Source organism: Pipra filicauda, unplaced genomic scaffold (genome assembly GCF_003945595.2).
Source record: "Pipra filicauda isolate LSUMZ 115617 unplaced genomic scaffold, ASM394559v2 scaffold88_size2543281_pilon, whole genome shotgun sequence".
Lineage (NCBI taxonomy): Eukaryota > Metazoa > Chordata > Aves > Passeriformes > Pipridae > Pipra > Pipra filicauda.
In genome coordinates, this window is record NW_024105075.1 from 1,945,778 (window position 1) to 1,972,936 (window position 27,159).

At 42.0% G+C, this 27,159-nt stretch overlaps 1 protein-coding gene across 1 annotated transcript in view; it reads left to right on the plus strand.

Moving 5' to 3' along the window:
- RAPGEF5 (Rap guanine nucleotide exchange factor 5) overlaps positions 1 to 27,159 on the plus strand; it is a 163,051-nt gene that overhangs the window by 78,609 nt on the left and 57,283 nt on the right. The window contains exons 10-11 of the mRNA XM_027738414.2: positions 18,714 to 18,817; positions 19,163 to 19,251. Of these exons, the coding sequence (XP_027594215.1) occupies positions 18,714 to 18,817; positions 19,163 to 19,251 (193 nt within the window). The remainder of the gene's footprint in view (positions 1 to 18,713; positions 18,818 to 19,162; positions 19,252 to 27,159) is intronic.

The following is a 27,159-nucleotide window of genomic DNA, read 5'->3' on the forward strand; positions in this document are numbered from 1 at the left end:
ATTTGGGCCGGTAACACAGAAGATACATGGTTAGTGTTATTAAATAGGTGAACATATTTCTACATGTCAAGCTTTGCTCTTGTTTGGAGTAGAAACTACAGTGGAGCAAAGTCTTTAGTACCATCTGCTTTCTATGCTAAGGTCAGCGTGGTTCCAATGGCAGGATGCTCTGAAGTCAATGAGCCTGCGTTAGGACCTCACTGGACTAAATGCTGCCAGCATTTGTTGGTATTTGTTCCTGCAGGCATGCTCTGGAGACCACCTGGAGCATGCTGGTGTGAAGACTTAGCCTTTTCCTTATGTTCAGCTGTCTTTCCTGTACCAGAGTGGGGCTATCTGCACTGAGGGCTTTTTGGAAAAAGGGCAGCTGTAAAGTGTTTATCTCTTCCTCCATTGCTGAAGCCACATCCACAGCAGGAATGTAAGCACATCTCAGCCTTGTATTTCTTGTAGGCTTCTTCCTCCCCACACCCCCCCCCCCCCCAGGATTTATTTATTTTAATCATGAGACATCTCTAAAATCTCAAAAAATTGTCCTTTTGCTATGGCCATTCTGTCACTCACTGTGCCTGCTTTTCAAAATTTAATTCAGCTCCTGCTGATGTTAATAGATATTTTTTTTGAGAGCAGGGTATAGCCCTTAGGGTCTAATACTTTTGTCACACTGTAGCCATGGAAGGTGGTGGCATTTTGCAAGATGTGCTTGACACACGGTCACCCGTGGAGAACGCTGATTTGGTAGCAGTTAATACACCACTCGCATTCATTTTTCTTGGTTGTATGTGGCAGCTCAAAGAGCAAAGGAATGAAACCCCAGGTGATTAGTGGTATTTTTGCTGACTGTCTTCCTCTAAATCAAAGCAGGTATTCCCCTCTCCTTCCTCGATTAGTGTTCCTACTGCTGTGTGCAGCACCTCCTATGTTCTAATTCACAGCACATGAAAATGAGGTCTCAAGTGCATATGCATGGATTTTGTTTTAACTACCTAGTGAAAAGTTTTAATTAGATGTTTCATGTGGAAACATGAAACAGGGTTTGAAATTAGCAATGACCTTGTGGCCTTCCTTGAATATATTTTCTGCTACCATGTGGCAGGCAGTTCCCGGTTCTTTTCTGTCACTGGCTGGAACGTGAGCATCCGAGTGGGGAAGGCTCTGACATGGGGGAGCAGCAGCAGCTGCTGGTTGCAGGAAAAAGTACTTTAGCCTCATTTGGTGACTGGGAAAATAATAGGATGACCTAACTCAGGAAGAGCATGAATAGTAGCTGGTATTTCCTTTAACAGCTTGCTGAAGGTCAAATCTTAGATGGATTTCCAAGCTCTGAACCAGAATAAGCCCTGAACAGGAGATGATGCTGAACTACATAGCCCTGTTTGATCAAGGGAAGAGCCTACAGCTCACATGCCTTTGTAGGTTGCTGTGTGTCAGCTCTGTCCCCTGGCTGATGCTGCTGTCTCACCTGGAGTGGCTGGACTGAGAGCACCATCCCTTATTTCATCTCCATTTTCCCTGGGAGGTGAGGGGAGTAGACCTGTGTGTGGTATATCAGGAGCAGCATTTCTACTTAATCTGGTGCTAGGAGAAACAAAGGAAAACCTGCTCTTTTTAGTAGAGGAGGAGACAAGCACAGAATGCAAACGTGCATCACCTTTATAGGTTGGTTCCAATATCACGGTGTCTATTCTGTTTTTAGAGGCAATAATATTTGTTCAGTGAATATAATAACAGTTGAGGCCTTTTTACAAAATACTTTTGATGTTGCAAGTAGGGGATTATTCACCACAGAAAAATTTAAAACATATATGTGGATACAAATACAGCTGTTAAATTGATTTGCTGTTTATAATATATACTGTTTGGCCACACTTAGCAAGTTAATAGAGACCTGATGTGTTCAGGGTCAGAGAAGACACTAATCAGAGCTGACTGAAGAGACAATAATTTTGGTTCTCATATGCAAAGCCTGGTTGTTCAAACTTTGAGCTAAAAAACAGACATATTTGGGTCTGGGCTTCCTTGTGTGGATGGCAAACAGCTGAAAAGTGTACCAACACTCTGGCTTTGTCTCCTCATGTGAGAAACCTGAATCTTTTAAGTGAAATCCACACATTAGTTCAGTCTGTAGTCTGTCTAAATAATATGCAGTACCTATATTGAGCTAATAATTTGGCTATATTGATTTCTTTTTTGTTTCTTAGATTTGATGAACTTGTGTAAAAGAAGCATGTGGCTTCTAAACAGAACTCTATTTGCAGTGAGTTCTTTACTCCTATTTCATGCAGAGGCAGAAGAAGTAGATTAAACCTGGGCAGAAGATTTTCCTGCCTGCTTTATCATTGGCATCACAAGATTCTTCCAGCAGAGTTTGACCAGTGCCCAGTGCCCCACTGGGAACCTATCAAATCCTGCACATTGTAGGGGATGGCCTCCTGCATCTGGGGCCTTTCTCAGGATCTCACCAAGGAGATGGCAGAATCCTTCTCCACCAAGGAACTTCTGGCACTAATGGTCCACCAGTTCTGTTTCTGTAGATATATCTGCCTATGTGTGCATATGCTGTATTTATTTATTCATTAAACAGACTGCAAACCTTGCTAAAAGCAAAGATGATCACTTACAAGGACTACTTATGGAACCTTTTTTCACTCTGAAGAAAGAACCAGTCATTTACACACAGTCTCAGTTGTTAACATAAAGAAGGTGCTTTCTCCTGGTGACAGCAGAAACAGACACTGTTCTGACACTCCTTTCCTTCTCCTCCTCTTTTCAGATTGCATCAGGTTTTCATCTAGCAGATTCTGAAAAGTTTCAACCTCCTTTTCAGTGTTCAGATTAAAACCTAAGTCTTGGTCATCACATTTGAGACCTATACAAACTTCTGTGCCCCTACCTTGGGGACGTCAGGCTGTGAATGTCACCTTTCCCCCTCTCCATCTAGTGCCTGCTGACAGAAAAAGCAATAGATGCAGGCTGTCTGCTCCCTGGCTTACCTTGCAGGTAACTCCATGTAGGTACACACTACCTGCCTTTCTGAAGAGGAGAGGTGAGTGGTGAAGCTGAGGTGTCAGATGGGGGCTCAGGAGCTCCCCATCCTGCACGGGCTTCCTCCAAGACCTTGGGTTAATGACCAAACATATGTGTCTCAGATCCTTGTTTGTATATGGAAGTGCCACTTCCCTGTTTTCAGGAGCACTGTGAACGTTGGCTCTCAGAATGCTTTCCCACACTGATGTGGGGTTTGAGTAGTCAGAGTGCACTGGCTGGCTGAGTGATACTATAGATAGGTTGAAGCAGTTTCCCATTTTATGTCTGAACACCTAAACCACATGAAAGTGGCTTCAGGTGGCAGATTTTTGTTGTGGGACACCCAAGTCAGGTACTTTCTTAAAAATGGCCCCTATCAATTTTTTTTTTCCAGAGTGTCAGCTACAGTTTTAGTTTCAGGAGACCTCTAAAAATCTGCCTCTCTTATTTCATTTTAGACATTTCCCTGTAGAAACGTATGCAGAAACTGAAGGAACATGTTCCAATTTTACAAAAGAGCTGTGGGTATATGTGCTAATTTGTGTGGGATCTGCAGCCATCCTTAGAACAGAGTTGCTCTGTTCTTGCACTGGGTGGCCGTATGCTCCCTGTAATTCATCTGTTCGCACTCTCCCACCCTCAGCTGTCACACAGACACACATATGTATATGTACAGATACGACTGTCTCTTCCCTGGTGCAAAACTTAGTTTTGTACTGTGTGGAGAAAAAGGCTACAGTTTCACTACACCGGTTTCCTTTTCAACTGTTGTAGCAATGCACTCAAATTCTATGTCATATTTACTGGTTCATCAATTGACACATACTGTTTTCATTGCAGTGACATATAAATAGTAAATATTTGCATTAGACAAAAGCCATACAATAAATCATGCATATAACTGTTGTTTTAAAATGTATTAGTTTTTAATCCATGTGATGTTCAATATGTATTAAGGATCTCCTAAGAATAGAAACAGAAAAAAAATAGCAATTTACTCACTTAATTATGTTAGAAATTCATGTCTTACCTGCTGTAAGAAGAAATAAAGGTTTAGCATTCCAGTAAAAGTATCAAAAAGCTGTAAAAGTTGCTTGACCATGATAATGTGAAAATTGACTACAAAATCGTAGGCATTTGCAATTTTCCTTGCAATTCATTAATGCTGCAGTTTCCAGTGTTCCAGTGCTCTCGTGCATGGAAAAGATCTGCGTCAAATGGTTGGATGCCCAGCCTGTTTGAAAAAAATCCTATTGATTAAGATCTAATAATACTTCCCATCCTGGAGATTCTTCATTTGTGCAATTTTGCGAATGCAGCAGAACATGCAATAACAATATGTCCATATTGCTTTTGCATTTATGACAAATACTTTGCTCCAATCCTTTTACTTTTTTTTTTCCCCATGCACAGGTTAAGTGCTTGCTACAGCACAACTTCTTCACTTTTCTACCTTAGACAATATATTTAATGAACTTTATCTGTATTGCATTGTTAAGGTCAAGGAGCTAGGAGCTAGTTCTAGATAGACAAGGGCTTTTACGAAAATGAAATCCTCAAAGAGTTGCTTCATCATGGGAAATCACTGCCAAATGTCATGTGAGCTCTTGCTTTCCTGGCACACACAATATAGAGAAACATTTTCATTTTTAACATCTTGACATTCAACTTTTTGACTTCTAATGCTCCACTTTTTAGTATATGAATTTTTTAATTTCCCATTAAAATGCATTGTTATGAATTTGCTTATATTGAAATAACAATTGAGATAATATAGAGATATAGATAATTAGAGGCTTAGATCATGTTGTACAGAAGCATCTTAATAAGATCAAATAAAAAGCTGTATTTTATTTTTAGCATAGTCTAATGTTTAATAATCTAAAGCTTAAAATCTGATGAATTGGCAATGATTTTGTGATTTGATATTCAGAAAGAATGCATCCTGAATACCAAATGAATGAAAGTTACTGTGGACTATAATTGCTACATTTTTTCTTTTGACCTTGAAAACTGTGTTAGTTTAGTGTTTTTACACTGTTAAACTTGAAACACATTACTTGGAAAAACAGTGCTGAATGTTAGCAGGGCTTTCACTTGAGTTATCATAGGGGAGCAGTTTGAAGTTTATGGAGAGAAATTGTCTTAAAAATCTTCATATAGCCTGCAAGTTTTGGTGATGACAGCCCTTTAAATTATCATTATCCTAAAAATGTCCTGTGCTAGTGAAGCCTCATATAGCTAAAAGGAAAAGCAACTGCAGAAAGGAGTGTAAGTAATACCAGGAGGATGGGGATGCCTAAGAAGCTGCTTACCGATCCCTTCTGTTGCCGTGCAAACATGTCCTCACAAAATATCCTTGGTGCAGAATCATTTTGGTAGGTCAGGTAATCAACTATGTGTAAAGACCATACTTTTTATGTCAAGTAAACGCTCATGAGCCCAAATCTTATCCCCCTCTTTGCTGGTTGTTAGCAGGCAGCCAATGCACCAGTACAGAGTAAGGGTATATGAAAAAACATGCTTTGCACAGGGAGATTTTTCTCTGGAATAGACAGAGGTATAAGTCAGAGACAACAGCCTAGTGTTTTCATTTTTTGTCTTTACTGAGTGGGTAGTTACACTGTAAACTGCACATTCATTACTTGCACTGGAAAAAAAATCCGAAGAGATTTCAGGAACGTTAGATTCTGATCACTTGTATTTTAAGGGAGCAGAAGAATATGTAAGCAACTTCTGCTTAGGATCATCTGAAAATATAATTAATTTTATGAAAAATCTAACAGAAACCTAATGTTTTAGATAGGATTTTAAAGACTTTGGCTTCACTCATCCCCTTCAAATCATTGTGGTCTCTGTTTCAGATTGCCTCCAATGCCTGTGTTAAAATTCAAGGCATCCATAAGGCACATATCCTTCTGACCTAGTGCTGTAGTTATGATGATGCATAAAATAAATCATTGCAATTACTGAGGCAGTCTCAAGCACTTAGTAACTCAGGCAATTGCTTCTTGAAACATGACTGAACTGAAGAAAGGATCATTAGTTATTTCCCTGGAGTACTTGGATATTGTAACCCTCTCCACAGGGTTCTATTAAGGAGTTAAGGCCTGGCCATTTGTTCACACATCTCATTTTGTCTTTCTGTTACTCAAATGCTCTGTGACATCTGGTGAATTCCAGAGCGTCTCTCTTCTTCACCCATGGCATCTCCTTACCTGTCAAAGTTCAAGTCAAATAGCAAGTGGCCAACCATGTGGAAAGGAAGAGCCCAGCAATGACAAAGTAAACAGGTTTAAGAAGTCATTTCTGGAAGGACTGACGAGATAGGGTGAATTTATGAGATGCAAGACATAAAAATAGTTTCCTGAGTAAGGAGAAAGAAGTTGGTTAGATGAGATCTCAAAGTTATACATGAAAAAGAGTACAAACCTGCAGAAAGCTGTATAAATTGTTTAAAGCCATGAAGGTCAGGAAGGAATTAAAGCTGGAAATGGGGGAAGGGAGGCCAGGATCAGAGATATGGGAGAGTTTCCATATATCTTGGGTGGCATAATAGGTGTTGGCAGTGTCTAGGTAGTCTGTACTATGCAATCTGAAAGTAATGGGATGTGATGAGAGGAAGAGAATGGGATCAGAAGATATGTCAGTGGACAGTTGTATCCCCCAGTGGAGCCTTTGTTGGCTGAAGAAACCCCTGGGCATACAAGGGTATATCAGAAGCTGTCAAGTGGCATCACAGTGTGGCTCTCACTCTCTCTAGGTAACACCAGGTTGCTCAAGGGGTCAAGAAGGAGGAGATACTTTGAAGGAGGAAAAAGGGAGCGACCCAAGGGAGATTATTGGGGAACCTGGTGTCAGTGCTGCTCCTCATGGTGAATTAAAGGGATAGGGAATGAGCATCATAGTGGGCTGAAGAAGAGCTAGAAAAGGGTAGCTAGAAAAGGGAAGTACAGTAAAAGCCCAATGACTGATGGATAGGCTGAGACTTTATGGATGGGACTGGCAGTAGAGCAATATGGTTTGAGGGGGTTGTTCTGGAGAGAGCTGTCCTCTCTCCTGGGGAGGAAGAGAGGCCCTCTCAGGGAGAGGTGGTGTGTTAGATGATAGTATCAGAGCCCAGCAAGACATGCAGCAGCCTGGTTCAGGGTTGATTCAAGGGTAGATCAGATGTCCTTGTTTTGGAGGCAGCAACATCCCTCAGAAGGGAGGGGCAGATGGCTGGAGGCAGTAACAGCTCCCACGGCCCCAGCGAGATGTGCTGCTGCATGTTTGGCAGCCTTCATGCTGTCAGGAAGGCTTTTTTTCCTAGTGCTGTTGTGAATACTCTTCTGATGCAAGGGTACAAAGTGAGTTTGAGAGGCACGCTGTCATTTGCAAGGTTTCATGGTATTGATTGAGGCAAATCCTAGCAAAACATTCAACATTTGATCTTTTTTTTTTCTCAATATTTCTTCCTATTCTAATGGTTAGATCTGGTTAAATCTCCCTGAGCAAAAATAACATTTTGGATTACTTCCATTAACTTTTTTGCAGAAGAGACAGTGAAATCTGGACTATGCCACACTTCTGCGCATGTTCCTCCCCAAAGGAACTGTTCCTTGTGGAGGAGACCACACAAGCACACAGATGAGTGTTTACTCAAGATGCCCTGCATCTCATTGCAGATACCATGTGATTTAACAGTTGCCATGGTAACGATGCATTTTTCATTCCATAACTTGAATAAATGTTGAGATTGTCCTTGGTATAACTAACTTATCTCCCTTTTAAAGTTGGCCATGACTGTATTATCTAAAGAAAGCAGAGAGGAGACTCCCAACATTCATGCTGAATTTTTAGAGCATGTAGGCAGTTAAGAAGTGGGTACATGACTCCATCTGGAACAAAATAAAAGTAAAGCAATATGTGATTATTTAAAATCATAAAATGGGAGAAATATTAAATTGTACTTCATTATATGGTGTCATTGTATATGTTTCTGTAATTTTTATTTTTTGTGACACTTTTCTTCAATACATGAAATTTTAATTAAATTTATCATTTTGTAGGATTATTCTTTATGTAGGTATGCAACAAAGCACTTTTCTTCTTTTTCCTTACTGTAATCTTGCAATAAAATTTCTTTATTTCTTGTGTGCTATAACCATCACTTTTGAATTGTTGCTGAAAACAACTGGTTGTTAACCCCTCTTTCCTACCTGCCTTATTCTGTAATGTTTTCCTTTTGCTAAACGTGGACGACAAATATTGTACCAAACCAAAAAATCCCTTTTCTCCTGTGCGTGTAATGTGAGAAAATAGCATCCGTATAGAAGCAACCTGATTTTTCTCATTTCTATAGTTGATTATTTTTTGACATCAGCGAGTATTTTGTCCTGCATGATAAATGCAGAATCAACTCTCCTGCTATTAGGTGGAAGAAGTAAGTTTTATTTTTTCTTCTAACTCCTTTTTCCTTTCCTTTTTGGCAGCTTTATTGCATGTTCTATGCATTGCTATCTACCTAGGATCTGTTATCAAGACTGTGAGTGATTAGTGGCTTATCTATCTGTGAATGATTTAGATTCATGAATTAATTAGCAAGGAAAGAACCATTAGAAAGCGTTAATAGAAAGACTGGTGATCTCAGACTATTTTGGGGCGAGTTAAAACTGTCATCCAAACCCAAGAAAATTGGAGCCATTGTGATTCATGCTTTTTTCAAAAGAAATAGCTGCGTTATATCTAACTTAGCTGAAAACAACCACCAAGCCACAAGATATAAATTCTACTTTGTGACAACTACTGTTGGTCTATAAGTTAAATAAATTGTTTTGATTTTAAACATTAGCTTTGGATTTTTTTTTTTACTCCTTTACTCAGTGCTTTTTCACACCAGCTGTTTGAAGACCGTGTTAAATGTCAGTGCATTTGAGAGAGTTTGATTCTGGAGTTCTTGAGAATGAGATTGAGCTTTATATAGTATTCTCAGTTTTAAGGGTTTATCTTAAGCCTTTTGTGAGACCAGAACCAGCTCCTGACCTTTGCTGAGTACTTAGCTGCATCCTTCTGTGAGCATAATGCTTCCACAAAAAGATATATGCCTTACAGTGATAAATGTAATGAGCAGCACCTCAGTTTAATAGGCAAGTTTTAATCTTCCTAGTTTGTAATTATGGCTTATAATGTGAATAGCATACATATTTTAATTTTATTTTTATTAGAGTGGTGGCATTGGCAGCACTGAGAGGTCCTGTGGACATAAGTTAAGAGACAAAGGTTTCTCTAATAGACAGTAAGTGGATAAGTCAGTTTTTTTAAATAATGTTTTGCTACACACCAAGTATAAATTGGAGTGAAAGGTAAAGAAAGGAATCAGCAATCTTGTCTGTTTGACTTAGAAGTTGTATGCATCCAGAACTGGTAATTAGAGCAATATGAGGCTGACAGTGTCATATATTTACTGCCATCTGTCCTCAATTCCTTCAGGAGACCTTATTTATCGCTGCTTCCATTATAAAGGTTCTAAGGCCTTTGTACATGTGTCCTTACCAAGGTGAATATTAGTCTACATTAATAAATTAAATCCACTAATGTTAGTGAGCTGTATTCTGTAGTTTTCATTCTTGAGTGAAAGCTGTATGGGGGCTGCCAGAGAAATCAAGTTCCAGCCCTGTTAGATGTTAATCGAGTTGTTATCTATTTCCTCTTATATTCCAGTAATTTCTAGAATTTCACCCTTTTGATGTTAAGATTATTTTCAAGTATAACTTCTGTATATCTACACAATCATCTTCCATTTTATTTTCCCTGACCTATATGGTAATAGTAATATGTGTTTTCAGTCCTGGGGTATTTGGGTTAAGTCTGCAATCCTTCTTGAATCCTTGGCACTCTTTCCTCCCCTTCCTGGACAAAACATAAGTCCTGCAATTTTTATATCATCTCCCTCTTGCTTTTCACTGTAGTTAAGGCTTGACCTACTGTCACTGACATCATGGAAGACACTGTTTCAGTGTTTTCCAGTGTATCCCCCAGGTAACTGGAGTATTGAACTGTTGTTTCATCTACATACTCCTATTCTATTCTTTTCTATGCTATGCTATGCTATGCTATGCTATTAACAAAGGAGATACTTGCACCTAGTGTTTGCATTTTTGTCCTGTAGGAAACTTTACATTCTTGGGAAGAAAAAAGTTGCAATTCTGATTCTGGTGAAAATAATACAATTGCAAAACTCTCTTAGGGCAGAAATACAGATTGAACTTTCCTGGCACTTACCTTGGGACCTGGACCTCCAGGCCTGTGGAGCTCCTGGGTGGCAGGGGATGCAGAAGCCCTGCCAGCCTGGGGTGGGCAGTATGTCCAGGCAGTGGGGGAAGCCCAGCAGGCTGCTTTCTGTTCAAACTGACATGTTCTGGCATGGTTTCAGTGAATGTAGTAGTGAATCCATATTTTTTCAGTAAAAGAAAAAAAGTTACATTGGAAAATTTGCAATCAGCTCCACATCCCACCACATTAATTGCAAGGCCACTGGAAGGGACGGTTGGCATCTGCCCCTTTTGTTCTACAGTCATGTTAATTTGCCCTGGTGTGGTGCAGGTTTTTCTAGAAATACAGATGCTCTGAGCCTGCAATTCTTCCATATACTGGTATTTTTCAAGTAAGTGCTTTCCTGCCAGCTGTGAGAGAATGATAACAATATTAATACCATCCTCACGTCTTTTCTCTCTCTCTCTCTCTCTCTCTCTCTCTCTCTCTCCACTCCCTCCTCCTTTTTTTTCCTTCTGCTTTTGTACTGTTACAGAGAGAAGGCCTCCTCAGTTGTCCTTGCCAAGGTGGTAGCTCTCTGTCAGGCTGTCAAACTTACCCACTAATAGCTATGAAGAGTGTGTGCTCCAAGAAAGGGAAAACCAAAATGCATAGCCTTCAATTGTTTTAAGAAGACATTTTTCATTATCCAACAGAATTGTGGAGTGTTAAGGTTATGATAATGTTGCTTCAGTGGCTGTGATACCAGTAATGGTTTTTTTTATATTGTTTTAGAAAGTGTGCCCTTTTCCCTGTGTTAAAAGTATTACTTCCTTTCATTAAAGCCCTATCCTTAAAGTGTTCTCGCCCTAAATACATTTGGAGGAAATTTGGGGGCCAATTAGGGGTATGGTCAATTTGTTCTCCATTTAGGGCATTCTTGCAGCTAACCTGCTATGACATGGCCAACACTGTGTCTTCATCTGTACTGCAGCATGGCACTATCGAAGTGTGCCAAAGGAAGTGTAAACCAGGATTCCTATTTCAGTTGATGATTTTATGCTTCTGTTGTTTTCCAAAGAACATTAAAGGTTTTTTCCTTTTTAACTGTAAACTTTCCGGTGATTGTACTCAAAGGTCTTTTCCAACATAAATGATTCTATGATTCTGTGAAAAGCTGCATGAGGTTCCTCTTTTCTCACTTCCTTTGTCTTTCTGTAACTACACGAACTTTTTTCACGTTTTTAAGTGCCTGCACAATGAATCCCTAACCTCACTTGCCATGGGACCCCTGCTTGGGAACATCACACAACTGAGCTTTATTTTTTTGCCCTAGGACCTAACTGCAGCCTTTCTGCTCACATAAGGACCCGTATTTAGCAGTGCCCTATTCCCATGAGCGGTTTCTTTCTTCTTAGTAATAGGGAAAGCAGAAATAATCCTACTCTCAGCAGTTTTGGGATTACAGGCAAAAATTGAGTTCCTTGATGTATGACTGTGTAGGGATATTAATCTTTTCCCTGATGCCTGTTGTCTGTCATCTCTGTCTTACCAGCAGTGTCCTTTTGACCCCTCTACAAGGATAACTCGTTATTAACGTTGCCTTTGCTGCGGATACTCAGTATGCAGATGACAGCACCAACAGTTTTTCTAAAAGGGCTTGTTCTGTGCATTATCAGATGCAATATTCAAAACTGGCTTCAGCAACAAAGGATTTTGATTTTTTTTTCCATGTTGTGGCTTGTGCTCATTTCACCGCAATTTGCAAAGTTGATAAATGCAGGGAAGGTTGTGTTGAGCCGAATGTCGGCTTTTTGTTGTGCATCTCTGAGAGTGATAGCTCAGTGTGAGACCACTAGGAAGTTTCAGTACAATCCCTGGCTGCCTTTTGCTGAAGGAGGTGGTGGTCAAAAAATTTAGAGTGTTTTATGGTTTTACAGCCCAGTCAGAAGTTATTGAGAAATCACTGTGTGAGGCATTAGCTGATTTTTGTTTCTACCGGTATACTGTGAATTAGCCCATGTTTATGAAAGTGGATTTAACAACTGAAGAGAAAACCAAAAATATTAGAGTACAAAAACGAACTGGACAAAAGATGACATGAGAAAAAATAATAAAATATGTCTGTCCTATGAACTGTATTTTATAGTGGAATAAAATAACACAGTCTTCTGTAAGATTTTTTTTTATTCTTAAGAAAAGCTGCTCTTGATGGTCCTGCAGTCCTGTAAGGTAATTTTTCCCTTGAAATTTGGAAAAAATGGTGATCATGCAACTACAAAACAGGCAGCCCACTGAAAACATTTTATGTTGTGATATTTTAAATAGAGGTAGAGTAGTAACTCTTTTTTTATTTTCATTTTTCTGAAATAAAGAGAGGGTAGCCACTGCAGAAAAAAAATACCAGTCTCCTCTTTATATAGTTGGATTAAGCTGTGCTGGTGACTATGAAATGCTTTTGTCCTCTTATAGTTGAAAGAAAATCAAACATCTTAATGCAGGTTTTGGTTTCTCTTGCAACGCTGTGAAATACAGTAACATATTCTGAGATGGATTATCCACAGAGATCAGAGATATTGTCCATCTCCATGTTAATTGTGATCTGTTCCTTTCCATTTTCTTGTCAAATGAGGAGGAATAGCCTGCAAAGAAGAGAGTCATTTTTGTATAGCTGTTTGGTGACTTTAAATCTAATTTTGCAATTTCCACAATAACGGATTCCAGGGAAAAAGCATAGTGAAGTGTAAGCAGGTCTTTAGTCCTGATGGATGCAGTCTGAAAGAGTATCTTATAGAAAGAGCTGTTAATAGAATGTTGCATTTTGTTAGTTTTTTTAACTTTCTATCATGTTTGCAATATAAATATGTTTATATTTTATAGCCAGGGCTCATCTCTATGTCTATTGCTAGCATTGGCAAATGTCTCACATCATAAGACTTAATTTTCCGTTGTGTCTAAGAGTTGTTGCATCTTATCTGTTCATTCTGAAAGATGTCTGCTTCAGTCTATTTAATTTTCTAAGGAAAAATGAAGCCAACATGGTTCAGACGCAGCTAGGAGTGAAGTTAGGGGTAAATATGTTTTGCTATGTTAAAAAAAATTCTGGCAGCAGTTCTCTGAGAAGCTCTTATGCCCTTATATTTCTGAAGTAGGATCTGAAATCCCTTTGGGGAAGAGTCTTTGGTTTTTTGCCATCTTCATAAATATTTGCCCAAATCTGACCCAAGTTAGAGGCCAAAAAATGCAGTTTGTACAAGCTCTCTAAAGAGTTTCTAGAGCTTTGAGGTTAATAGTTGAAGGCTCTGTAAGCTCTGAGCATGCTTCAGCCTGAGCTGCAAAGGGTTTTCTTTACAGCTGTACCTCTTGGCTGTTACAACCAGATCTGCTTGTAGGATATAATGAGCCTGGATGGAGGTGTAACTATCACTTTTGGTGTGTCCAATCTAGTTCTCATTCTCTCAGTGTCACACCTCAGAGGCAGGTGCTTCCAGCCTTTGCAATCGGTACAGCAGGGTCCCAACAGACAAGCACCTTTTGTCTTAGCTTGGACCCAGTCTCAGAGTGAAGTTTTAACATAGGCTGAACAAGGCAGAGGTGTTTGGGCAGAGCAGCAAGACATAGCAAAAAAAACAAAAACCAAGAAACCCCCAAAAAATTAGAAGTGGTTTTTTTGAAGAAACTACATAAAGAATACCAGCCATTTTTTTCCAGTTTTTGGGCTTGACCTTTCTGTCTTCTTCATGTTCTTGTAATTCTTCTTTTGCATGGGTAATATACACCAGAGATTGATTATAACATCCAAGCAAAAAGACACCTGCCCAGCAAAACAATCAGTCTTTGGAAATGAGGATCTTGTTATTTTGAGGCTTTCGTCCAGCTTTGTCACCTATTGGAGCACTTTCCCTGCACAGCAGTGGAAGCTTCTCTACGCTTGTACTTCTGAGCCCTCTTCCCAACTCTGCTCATGTATTTTACACCATTTGCATGGAAATATTCGTGTGCACAGGGAAACTCCATGGATTCATTGAAGGGAGCAGTCTTCTCTTTAGAACACAAACAACCCTTGGAATCATTTTCCCGTACCTCTCAAGGGCATGACCTGGCACCAGCATGAAAAGACATAGAGGCAGAAGTGATCAGCCTTATCTGATTGTGTTGAGTCAGTTTTACCAAATTATGCTATGAAAACAAAATGTTCCTGCCCTCCATACCTCAGAGATGAGGCAACTTCTTTGTTATTTGATGTGATTTTGAAGCAGTTAGCCTGTGTAAAGTTGGCTTTGTTGCATGTCGTCCAAAGAAGATTCTCTTTGCCTTTGCTTTGCTTGGTTATTTGGCAGCAGGAAAATCTGTCTGCAGACTGGATTTTCCATGCTCCATTAAGTTTATAGGTGCCTTATAGGTTATCTCTTAGTTGTTGTATTACCTTTTTATCCATTGAAACCAGCAATATGGGAGTCTCTCTGGATGTGGGGTTTGCTGGAGTAGCTCTGTGTCTGGTCTCTTTTTTAAAAAAAGCAGGTGAAGAGATGTTGGACAAAAGTTCTGTCATTGGGAAATGCATAGTGTGCATTGCTGCTTACGGGTGTTCCAACCTTACGTACTTCAGTAATGGGTAAGACAGATAAAGAAATAAATCCTTGCACAGGTGTTCTGTCCTGTGGAGAAATTATGTGAAAATGTGTTTTCTTTTCAGTGAAGCAGGCTTATGAATATACTGTCTGTTGCAGAGCATACTGGTTTTTTTTCTGTTGGAAAGCTGTTGGAAAATACAACATTTTTCAACGCTATTTTGAGCAGTGGAGGTTTCTCATAGGAAGAGGAGAGGCAGTGCATTCTGGATGTCCATTCCTCTTTTAATTACTTAAAAGGCCAACCTCAAGAATTCAAGGAACACAGAAATATCCCTGACTGATACCAAAGTTACTGGTTGCTTTGGCCAGAGATTGGATTCTTCCCTGCCAATTGCAAATAACCCTGAAAGCTAATGCCTTCCATAAGGAAGCTGGCACGCTGTGGCTGTTTTCAACACTGCATATGTACCTCTGCTTTCTTACGCCCCTGTGGTAATTCAGAGGGTCATATTCCTGCTCATGCAAAGCATAACTTCCACAAGTTGAGGCCCGCTAAGCAAGGACTTCCAGCTGTTTCATTCCTATAAGCATATAAATATTTATACCACCCCAGGGTTCCTTTCATGCTGAAAATAAAGGTAGCACTTGTCTTCTGTTAAAATATATTACCCAGGAGATAAATGGCTTACCTCAGTGTTAGGAAGATGGATGAGAGGAGTGGAAAATTGGCCATAATATTGGTTGGAAGATCCACAGAGTCCAGAGGGCCTTGCTGTTTACTTGAAACTCCTGCTGGGAACTGACATAGAGGTTGATAGTGCTGTGTTTAGCTATCAACAGATGATTAATTAAAAGCTGTAATAAATGTGAAATATAAAGGTTGACAGATGCAGAGCTAGCTAAATTTTCTAGTGATGGGTAATGTGCACCAGGGATTGATTACAACATCCAAGCAGGATGTGAATGGTGCTTTTGAAGGGACAGCTGAGACAGGGAGAGTCTGCACAAGGCCACATGCAAAGTGAGACAGCGATTCAACTCTGTGGCGTCTCTGGTGCTCTGCCCCTTCCTGTACTACCTCTGTGAAAGCACAAGTCCAAATGTATTCTGATCCAGGCTACTGAGAGTCATTTCCTACCCTCTGCACTGGAGTGAAATAAATGTCAGATAGGCAGTGTGGGGGGCTCAAAGCTGAGGTGCTGGTGTAGCATCACCTGAGTGAACTGTGATTCTGCTGTTGATCTGGAGCATGACCAGTGGTAGCCTCTCTGCCTCAATTCATCTGCCCAGCCATAAAATGAGAGAGGTGGTAACGCTGAGCCGCTGTGACCCCGCGTGGCCAGCACAGGTTGCAGGTGTAAAGGTCTGAAAAAGTGCTGTGAGGCTTCATTATTAATTGAAAATGTGATGAGAATGTCTCGAGTCAGTGTGCTGACTTCTAGGGACTTAGCTAGGATGCTGCCTTGCTCTTCAGTACACACTGCTTATCACTTGGGGGCCCCTTGCATCCTCCTTCTCATCTGCCACTGTATTTAGATGGAGCATGCTGAGAGCAGCCTGGTTGTCTTACAGCAAGAATTAATTATTTCACAGACCATTCCAGATTCTGATAAATGAAGCGTGCCTTGATGTCATTTTAGAGTAATATCTGTAGTGAAATCAGAACTTGTGAAAATACATAGGACATGTCTTTGTGTTTTGCTTTGTTCAGGTTAGTTGTTGTGGTTTATGATATGACTAAAGGGCCTGACTGAACATAAAAATAACTCCTGCAGAAGTGGGAGTTTAATGAAATAATAATTATTCCCTTAAATTATTTTCAATATAAGATAGCAAAATTAAGAAATTCTCTATCCCTCTCCTTTTTTTGGCAAGTATTTATTATAGGTAATGAAAATCCAAATTGAACCCGACTAGCCTTAGTTTTGCACAATTTTTGTCTTTCCTGATAAAATAGGTTGATTTTTCTCTTCTTTGAAATTGCTAAAACAGGCAAGGACAAGAGGAAGAGCCTTATGAAAATCTCACCATTGGGGCACTTTATGCTGTTAATTCACAAAGAAGTACCCAAAAGGTTTTTTGAAAATGTTTCTGCTTAGTGAAATGCTGAAGGGGAAACACCGTCATCCAGAACAACCATTGTTAATGTCCTTTCAGTGTGAGAGAGCTTTCACCCTCCCAGTGCTCCCTGTTGACTTGCTGCCAGCTGCTCATGTATGTAATGTATATGGGTGTGCTTAAAATCCATTCCCATCTATGTGGAAATAGATGGTTTGTGCGAATACAGCACCATACATCACATATATGCTCCATATGTGCTGCAGTTTGGAATGTCAGTGAGCACAGGGCTATTTTAGAGGATGCCAGAGAAAGGAAAGAGAAATGGAGCAATTTATTTGTTTGGATAAATCTCCCTGTTACTGAATTGCTTTAATGCTGCGCCTGTTTCTTGTTCTTCCTCTCCTTCTCTTTTGCTGCTTCTTTCATTGCAGTTTTTCAAATATGTAGGCAACAAAAAACCATGGCCAGTGGAATGGAAGGTTACAATTATGTATCCGTATTCCTGTAATGCGGCTGCTCAGTAATGTCTCCTGGGAGTGTTACAATGAATATCTGACATTAATTGGCTCAGTACCTGTACGTCTGACCTTGCAGAAATTTAGTAGATCAATTCTACATTGTTGTTTACTGATAAAGAAAACTTTTTCAGGGCAGAGACTGCGTCTTCACACGTCTGCCACAGTCACAACCAGAAGTAGCAGTCAGATTTACCGGGTCTTAGAATAAGAAATGAAAGAATAGAAAAAGGAGTCATAAAGCAATTTCTCTCCCTTGTTTTGCCAAGATAGATCTGTTCCTCATCAATTTTTAGCCCACTTGAAGTCTTTCTCACTGCTGGACCTACTCTTGATGTACAAATGCTGTTTTCTGTCCTTTGAGTAGTACACCTATTGCTTTCATAGGTGTGTTTGACATACTGAACGATATAACTAAACCAGGTCAGAATTAGAGGAACAGCACCTGGATTTACTCGCACTGCAACAGCTGCCTCTTTTGTTTCGCTCACCCTCCGGTGACTAAATCTGCCAGGAGGATCTAGCAGAGCGCTGGGAGCCGCTATTTGGCAGCCGCCGTGTTTCAATGCGCCCTGCTCAGTCAGCAACAACCTCTCATCTCCCGCACTGCTCAGTCAGCTGGCTTTGCCTGCACTGGGGATGCGGGCTGCGTGTGCACGAATGGATGATGGTTCAGCTCCATTCTGTTTGAGGGAGCACGGAGGGAGAAAGTTAGTGCCCAAACTGCAGCTTAGCCAAGATTCACACCCGGGACAGTCACTGGGCTGACCTTTCTGTGAGGGTGTTGGTTTCCCGAGTTAAAAAGTTGTTGAAAAGAAGGGAGATCTGTACACGGAGTATTTTAGGAGATGCTCAGAGGAACACATTGCATGCCTGTTCCGCTGGTTTTATTGCCTTTATTGAAGTACAGAAGGTGTATTCTGCCTCTGTACTACTGGCGTGCTCGGGAGCACTTGCCACTTTCAGACTATTGTTACCTGTCCTCTGCTTTATTTGATCGGAAGGGAATTAAAAAAGCCACCACGCTGGGGACACAGAAACCCGCATAGTCAAAGCCCCTCTTCCACCCCCACTGGCTTCTGTGAATTAAAATCCAACACAGGGAGCCCAGTGCTGCTCACAAAGGGGAGCCCGTTCCTCCTCTCTGCCCCGCGGTGTAAAGAGCCCCCTCCCCAGTGTAGGCCTCCGGCAGCGGTTCCCCCCGGTTGGAGCCCGCGGCGGGACAGCAGCCGCAGCCCCAGCCCCGACCCCGGCGGGCACTGACCGCGCTCTCTCTGTCGCTTTCCCCCCCTGCGCACGGAAGGCGGACGATGGAGGCGGCGGCGAGCGGGCGCGGGAGGCGGCCGGCGCGGCGCTGGTGCTGCGGAAGGTGTGGTCACGCAGCCCGGCCCCCGAGCGGCGCGGGAGGTAAGGCTTCCGCGGCTCCGGGCGTGCGGGGCTGGGCCGGCCGGGCCGGGCTCGGCGGCGGCGGCGGCGGGCGGGGCGGTGGCCCGCGGCCCCCGGCAGGGCGATGGCCCCCGGGGGGCGCGCCTAGGGCACGGGGCGGCGGGCGCGGCGGGAGCGGGGCGCCATGGGCAGCGGCAGGGTGCGGGTGCCTGAGGCGCTGGGGGGTCGCGGCGGGGAGCGGCCGCTGCCCACCTTCGACGTGCCTTACTTCAAGTACATCGACGAGGAGGACGAGGAGGATGAGTGGAGCAGCCGCTCGCAGTCCTCTACCGAGGATGACTCCGGGGACTCTCTGCTTTCTGACAGATACGTGGTGGTGTCGGGGACGCCGGAGAAGATTTTGGAGCATCTCCTCAGCGACCTGCACTTGGAAGCCGCCCAGGACAAAGAGACGGGTAAGGAGCGAGCCTGGCGGGGAGGCGGAGGAGGCCGGGGACACACGCGGGAATGGGGGAGAGGTGCCGGTGCCGGCAGAGCGAGGCGGGCCGAGGGTCGCTGCCGGGCACCGCCGGCCGCAAGCCGCTGCCAGCCTGATGTGCAGCCCGGGGCGATGCGAGGAACCCGTGAGCGCGGCGCGGCAGCCGGGAGGTGGCGGAGCGAGGCGCCGGCCCCGGGGCAGGAGCACCGTCGTTGCCGGAGCCGCTCGGCTGATGCGAGCACAGCAGCAACTCGGGCCGGTCTACGTTTGGCTTTGGCTGCCGCCTGGGTAGCGCAAGCTGTGGCGGGCTTTGTACAGCACCCATGTCTCTGCAGGCAGGGCTGCCATCCCTCGTAGCCTGCAGCTATTGATCAGGATACTTGCAGTGCACCTCACCTACTGACAAGCTACTCGTATTGACACCACCCCAGTACTTTGACACAACTGCTTCATAGAAACGGCTTATAGCCCAGGGCACAGCATATCGCCCGATGCTCTACTTGCATGTCTTCAATCAGAGAGTGTAGTTTATTCCAGCCTCGAGCAATTATTCTATAGGTCTACTTGACATGCAGTTTAATTTTCAGCTGGATTTCTTGGCAGTATGTGCAGCCTGCTGTCACCAGGAGCTCATGGAGTTTATCAGAAGTGCCTCTAACCTGCAATTCATAGATAGTTTTAATGAAAGCACCCAGGCTGGTGAGACTTTTGGAGGTCCCAAATACCGAAGAGGAGGGCAGATGGCTGTCTGTGGAGCTGTGCATTTGGTCGTCCCCAATAGGGTTAAAATGCATACTCCTGCTGCCTGTATATATCTTTCTCTACAAATGAGATTACTGAGAATAAACACACTTTAATCCTTTTAAGTGTCTGAAATTATAAATAACATCTGCGATTCCCAGAGGAATGTCTCAGAACAAGTCATTAGTTTAATGTGGGACAATAGGCATATTCCTAGTGCTGATGTGTCAATGCCCTGAAGAAACATATAGAGTGTCTGCCGGTGATATTATTACGGTGTTCCTACTGCCGCTTTTGTCTGCCTGGACATTAATATTTAGTGCTGAGAGAGGCTGTGGTTGTTTTCCTTTCACAGATGCACTCAAACTAGTTCGGAGTATAATTTACTTGAACCAGCTCATAGGTAGTGTAGTGAGGATCCTTCATTGGCCTTTTAAGGTCAAATATTGAATCCAGAATAAGTTTACCCATTAATGTTTATCACACACAGACTGGGGGACATCAGCTGCCAGTCTTTATATTCTGTTTCATCTTATTTTATAAGCTCACAATCTTGCTGGAAAACAGTGAGAATTTCACTGCTGATATGCATTATATTTTAGTGTTTGTAAATGCAAAGCGCTCCTGACATAAAGCATTAGATACATCCTCCCGTGTGCTGCCTATTCTTTTTTTCTCTTTGGTCTCTCTCCCTCCCATCACGAAAGGCTGTTCATAAGCCTGGTCTTATTGTTAGTGAGATAGGCTGGTAAACTGTTCTCAAAACAAATGCTAAACCACTGCCTGGTTGTCAGCAGATGGTAAAGTATTTAAAGGTTGATTAGCTTCCACTCACCTCTTCTGCCTTATCCTAACTCCTTTTAGAAAGAAACAATTAGGCTCTGCCCTGTAGCCAGGGACAGAAAAAAGTAGCTGTGCCTTCATTTTTTTGCCATCACAGAGATGTGTGCTAAACCTTGCCCGGCAGCTCTTCACCCCCTCGAGGGTAGCTTCTCATGCCATTTTCTTCTGATTTTATTAATCTGGTAATATAGAACTTCATCAGAATAAAAGACTTTGGGAGTTATGTTTCCCAGTGGTTTATGAGGAGGAGGCTCCTGTAATGGTTTTTATCAGTTTGTTTTGCAGACTCAGTGACATTTGGCATGAGGAAGTATGGGATGTTGACTGTACATATGTACATCCTTGTGTGTGCACCTGACGGCATCCTTCTGCCATCCTTGTGTGCTTGGATTTACTGGTTTTTGTATTTTTTTCTAGTTCCAATCTGGCCCATCTTATATCAAGTTGCAGAGTTCCACAGGCTTGTATTTTAGCAGACCTAGCTTTGTGGAACAGAAAAGGATGATGTTGTACTCAGCTGCTGCTCCTGCTGTCTCTTTGCCAGTTCCAGGGTGAATTCCGTGGCCTCTCACTTTCCCTGCAGCCCCCAATGCAGTTTGTTTATTTGTGTCTGTAAAGAACATGAGAAAGGGCTGTTCTTACATATGCTGACGCACAAGGGGCTGTTGTTCCGTTCGACCCATTGCACTGTTTCCCAGGGAGGGATGCTCTGCATGTTTTCATTCCCACCTTTTTATACCAAATCATAACTGCAGCCCTCTATGGTTGTTAACAAAAAACTCCGCTGTCCTGGGGCTAGCATGGTCATGGAGCTTCTTATAAACACTGACATGACCGAATGATACACCATGCATTGCTTCCAGCTATCCTCCCTTTTCTAGCCCAAGTCAGCAGGTACCGCTTGCACTTGGAAGAGTAAAGGAAGCTTTGGGGCTGATCTGGAATAAATTTAACTAGGGACCAGCCCAGGCCTTAAGACTTCCTACAACTGCTGCTAAACCTGTAGCAAGGTACCTTAAGCACTCAGCTTAATAAACTCTGCTATAATAAACAGGTAGGGACCCAACCTGAAGATTTGTGCCATTGCCTGTGACATGATAAAGCACTGTTATAGCAGCTGAGGACACTTGAAGAAGATGCTGCAATCTGCACAGCTAGACTAGTCTGTTGCTCAGGTGACTTCTGTAGGCAGGATGTCTTGAAAGCCTGAGGTTTGCAAGACTCTTTAGGCTTAACTCAATAGCTGTTTAATGACTGAGGGCTTTTTGTGATGACTGTGTCAGGGAGTATGTGCAAGATCTTGAGACATCACCTTAAATTTGGGCTTGCCACTAACAAAGGCTTGCTAGCTTCCATCTCAAAGGAAGTTTTTGTCTCACTGAGTTATATATAATCGGTAATGTACCAATTCCCAAGAACACTGTTCTTGTTCCCTACCATGAGATGGATGGAAATTTTAAATTTCTGTAATGAACTACTTTTCTGAGTCATCTCTCAGGTTGTTGAAATCAGTGGGGAATGTCTACTGAGTGTGTATTTTAGAGTGCAGTTTGAAGTTTTGAGAACTGAACAGAGTGAGACACTTCAAATATGTCAATATCGAGGCAGAAAATGCAAGGCATACCTCCTGGGCTAATCCTCATCAAGGATGGGGATTTGAACAAGTAATCTCCAAGAGGCCAAATCTTAGTGTCTTAAGATCTCTAATCCCTTCCCATGACTACAACATTTCTTTCAAATTTTCTGCAAAATCTTTTATTTCTTGGGCGTTAGCAGCATTTCTTCTCTGGATATTTTCTGATGTAATCTTCGGAGTATCTTCTGACTGGTCTCTATTCAAACATACTATGTTGGCATGTGGTGGTTGCATTCAACATTTGGCAGCCTCTGGAATGACATAGTGATGATCACATTCACTGCTACTTCTCCAGGCCTGTCTGGATCCCTCAGATAGTTTCCTTCCATCCACTGGGCCACCTCTCTCAGGCAGCTTAAACAGAACATTGCCGAAGTAGAACATAATCTCCCTCGTTGCATCTGCTGACACCACCTGTCTTTTATCTCCCTGCTGCGGAATTCATTTTAGAGAATGAGTAGAGAGAAGAAGAGATTGATTTGTGAAGGTCTTTGAGAGCAAGAAGCAGTGGGAAATGGAGATCTAGAGAAAGGAAATGAGGAATGGTATGGCTGGAGCAACGTGACAGTGTCAGTCTTAACTGATGTATCTTTGTAGTGGACTGGGTGAAAGGGATTGTGGCAAGGAGGAGGCATGATACTTTTGTTAGGCTGTTGCAGACATCAGGATGGCAAATGATGGAAGGCCTGAAGAAGGATTAAGGGCACAGAAAAAGAACAAATTCTCATGATGTAGCTAGAAGAGGTACAGAAGTATGGTCTGGATATCTTCAGAATAGGAAAAGGAAGGAGTAATGACCTTTGTGCCATGCTGTGTCACCTTATCTGGGACTGTGCATGATCCCTGGATTACTGGGAACTCTCCTCTGTCCCACAGAAGCAGTATGACAGCTTATGATCCTAGGTTTAGGATCATAACATAGTACCTAGGAGGGGCCTTCAGACTGTGTCCATTTGTCCTAGAAATGCTAGGGTTACTAGTGTAAGGGTTACTTTTGTTTAGTACATTCTGTTTCTACACTTGCATCAATGACACTGCTTTGATGTTGGACCATGACACCTCTGTGGAACTGTACGTAACCTTGTATGAGAATGGTACTGTCTTGCATGAACTGATTGTAGTCAGCTGCTAAATGATGTTGCAAAAAAAATGGATATAGGTCTGCCTTTTCCAGGTGGCTGTATTTTATTTAATGATCCAAGAAAAAAAATCTGGTTGGTTTTTTATATCTTTTGTTTCTTAGCTATGATGGTTGCTGTTAGGTCTTTTGCTCACTACGCTATTTACTGATGATTAAAAGGTATTAAAAAATGTACTCCTGTGACTGACTGCCACATAGTCAACATAGGTGTATCTGATGCATGTGGACTGATGTCAACAGGAATAAATATTTTCTCAACACTTTGTGATCCTACCTTCCAGCTTTTAGGATAGATAGAACAAATGCCTGCTAACCCTTCCTTTTACCAGTCCTTTATAATGAAATGTTGTCGGTCATAATTTTGAGGGATTTTATAAACTTTCCCACAAAGTTTTAGGAAAATTTGGTGAACTGAGTGGGCTAAATGCATATTACTGCCGTGTCCATAGGGGTGGATCAAAAGTTTACTGGAGTACATGAGTGTAAGCATTGCAGAAAAGCTAAAATAATATATCTCAATGATCAATGTGAGAGAACCTGAGGAGGTTCTTTCAGAGGACCATTGCTTTGTGCAGTATGAGTCTAAGCTATCTCAAATTGGAGTGTCAGTAGAAGTAGGTTTAGAATAAATCAATAAAATAAATAGTAACAAATCACCAGGATCACATATTATTCCCCAAAGACTTCTAAAGGAACTCTGATATGAAATTGCTGAACTCCTAACAGTGGTGTGTAATCTATCATATAAATCAGCTTGAGTGGCAGGGGAAGGTGGAAAATGTGATGCCAATTAAAAGAAATGGTTCTATTTGGGGAACGTCTAAGTAATAAGGTTGTCATTTTACCAATACATTATTCCAGCATCAACTGGCGCTGTAGTCAAAAGAAGCAACTCAGCCTTTCCTGGCCACTCACTCTTGCCACTGCACTGGTACCTCTGTGCCTCTACAGCCTGTCGTGTGATTCTTAGCAGACCCAAGTATGGAGCTGGTTCTAGTTGATACTAACCTAGGAAATATTAAATCGTTAGTTTTAAGATGGATCAGTCTCCTGATCCGCTTAATCTGTTAGTGACACAAAGTTTGCCCCGATTCAGACGGCAGCAGGAAGTGGGAAATGCACAGGTGAGGACAGCAGGAGAGAAGGACTGGTGTCTTTAGCAGCTGGACTTGCTTGCAGGAGTTTGATTAGATGCAAAATTCCAGCATGAAGTTATGCCTTTGTGCTGGGAAACTGGGTGGTAGTACAGTAAATGCAGAAGAAAGAAATGTATGCAGAAACATCATACTGAAAAGAGAGAAACGTGGGGATTTTTTTTGCAGGCAGCTCAGATCTTTCGTATCCTGAAGAGCTGTTAAAGATATGAAGCAGTGTGAGGATATATACGGTCTGGTCTGCCTGTATCTTATATTTCCAAAGAGCTTTTGATGAAGTCCCTTGCCAAAAATCCTTAAAGAAACTTAAAGATTGTTTTGATAAGGAAGAAGATGCTTTTCAGGACTGATCATTACTTAAAAGAGAGAAAATTAAAGGTGAGAGTAAGTTGTTAGTGTTTAAAATGGAGGGAATTCGCCATTGGAGACTGGGTGCTGCTGAGTGTGGAATGAAAATCTGAGGTAACATGATGTGCTGATGTTATTAAACAGTTGAGACTCTTGTGATAAATAAAGCCTGGTTTCACCTTTGGTGGCCATGCAAGGTTATATTCTTGTACACCCTGTTATCCCCACCTCTGTCTGTTTGAGTTGTGATAGATCAGGAAGCTGATCCAACTCAAGAATAGCCTCATGAAAGTAGTAAGAATAGGGCAGTGTAGAACTGGGAAAATGAGTTGGGAGCGGGTCCCCGCAAACTAGCCCTGTGGCTGAAGAAAGATGAAAGGAATAAAAATCTGCATGACTGCAGGATAAAATTGCAGATGGGATCCAAGTTTGAAAAATGCAAAGTAATGCGTTTTCTACCATGGAGAAGAGGAAATCCTTATTATACATATTCAACAGAAGTGCCAAATTGGCTATTATCATGCAGAAAATAGGTCTTTGGAGGTAGTGTGGGTAGTTCTTGGAAATTTTTTGATCAGCATTGGTAAAAAAGCAAATGCTATTTGGGCTAATTAGGACAGAAGACAAGCAAGAACCATAGTTATAATATTGCATAAATGTGTAATATGGTACGTATAATGTGGTTCCTTCTTCTCCCCCAGCTCAGAAAGGTTGAAAATGAAGTAAAGGGAAGCAGGAGTGATTAGAGTTATAGATTAAATACATCTAAGAATAAATAGTCTAGGTCTGGTCTTCATAGGAAGGCAACTTTGGTAAATGAGGCATATAAGATCTATAGGACTGAATTGTGTGGGGAAGGTGACATGGAAAGATTGTTCATTGTTTCTTATAATATACCAAGTGTTTTGTAACACAGTGAAATTATTTGGTTTATAAATCATGAAGAGAAGTAATTTTCTGATATAATGGACAGCTAAACTGTGAAAGTCATTGTTGTGAGGATTTTGGGGAGGCCAAAGATTGGAAGGGTTTAAAAACAAATTAGGCAAAATCCTGGCAAAAACTTCATCACTGCAGTAATGTCGATACAACTTCCCATTTGAAAAATCTACACTGCCAGTTGCTGGAAGCTAAGAGGGTGTATCCTGGAAAGATAACTGTATTTGTCTTTTTCTTAGTTTATTTCTTCCCCTGGGCATCCTCTGTTGGCTGCTGTCAAGGACCTGGTTCTTTTTTATTGGGGGTCTTTGATCTGACCTGGTCTATCACATGCAGCACATTGCAGTTTGAAAGGAATTAATCAGAATCCAAGATTATAATAAGATACTAGTTCTTTCAGGTAGGACAACTGAGTGAGTTATCAGTTCAGCTGGCAGCAGAGTGTGAAGAGTTTTCTGCTGAATGGCTTTGCAAATGACATTGTGGGACCTGAAGCTGGGATAAGAGAAGCAGGAGCTCTAGGGATATCATGGGGGACCAAAGCTGCCGGTGCTGAACTGGCTTCTGCTCAAATGGGAAGATCTGACATCCTGTAGTTTTCTGCCTGTACATTGCCGTGTAACCCCTTCTCCACAGCTATACTTGGTTTGACCTTGTTCCAAGCAGGTTTAGGTATCTTAGTAGGAATCTATTTTTTTCCTCTTTGATAGGATTATTTTCTGTCACAGTAGTGAGCTGCATCAGTTTGCAGAAGGAGCATCGTGTCTGGGTTTCGCTGCAGACAGTGTGTCACACGCTGCGGTGCCCAAGCTAATGGGAAATACCAGTGAGGGGAATCTGTCTAAGATGCAGTCTTGCGTCAGGAGCTCAGACAGATTTTCTGAGAAATGAGGATGCGGAGCCTGAAAAGGGTTTACTTGCACTTGGGCACTAAAACTTGTTTGGGCAAACTTTTGGAAAGGCAAAGTCTGGGAATGCTGCTCCTGAATTGTCTCACCATTATATCCAATGACTGGGTAACCAGAGTCAGCATGGGGAATGATAAACATCCTTAGTGATCGGGACTATGTCTTCATGATCAGG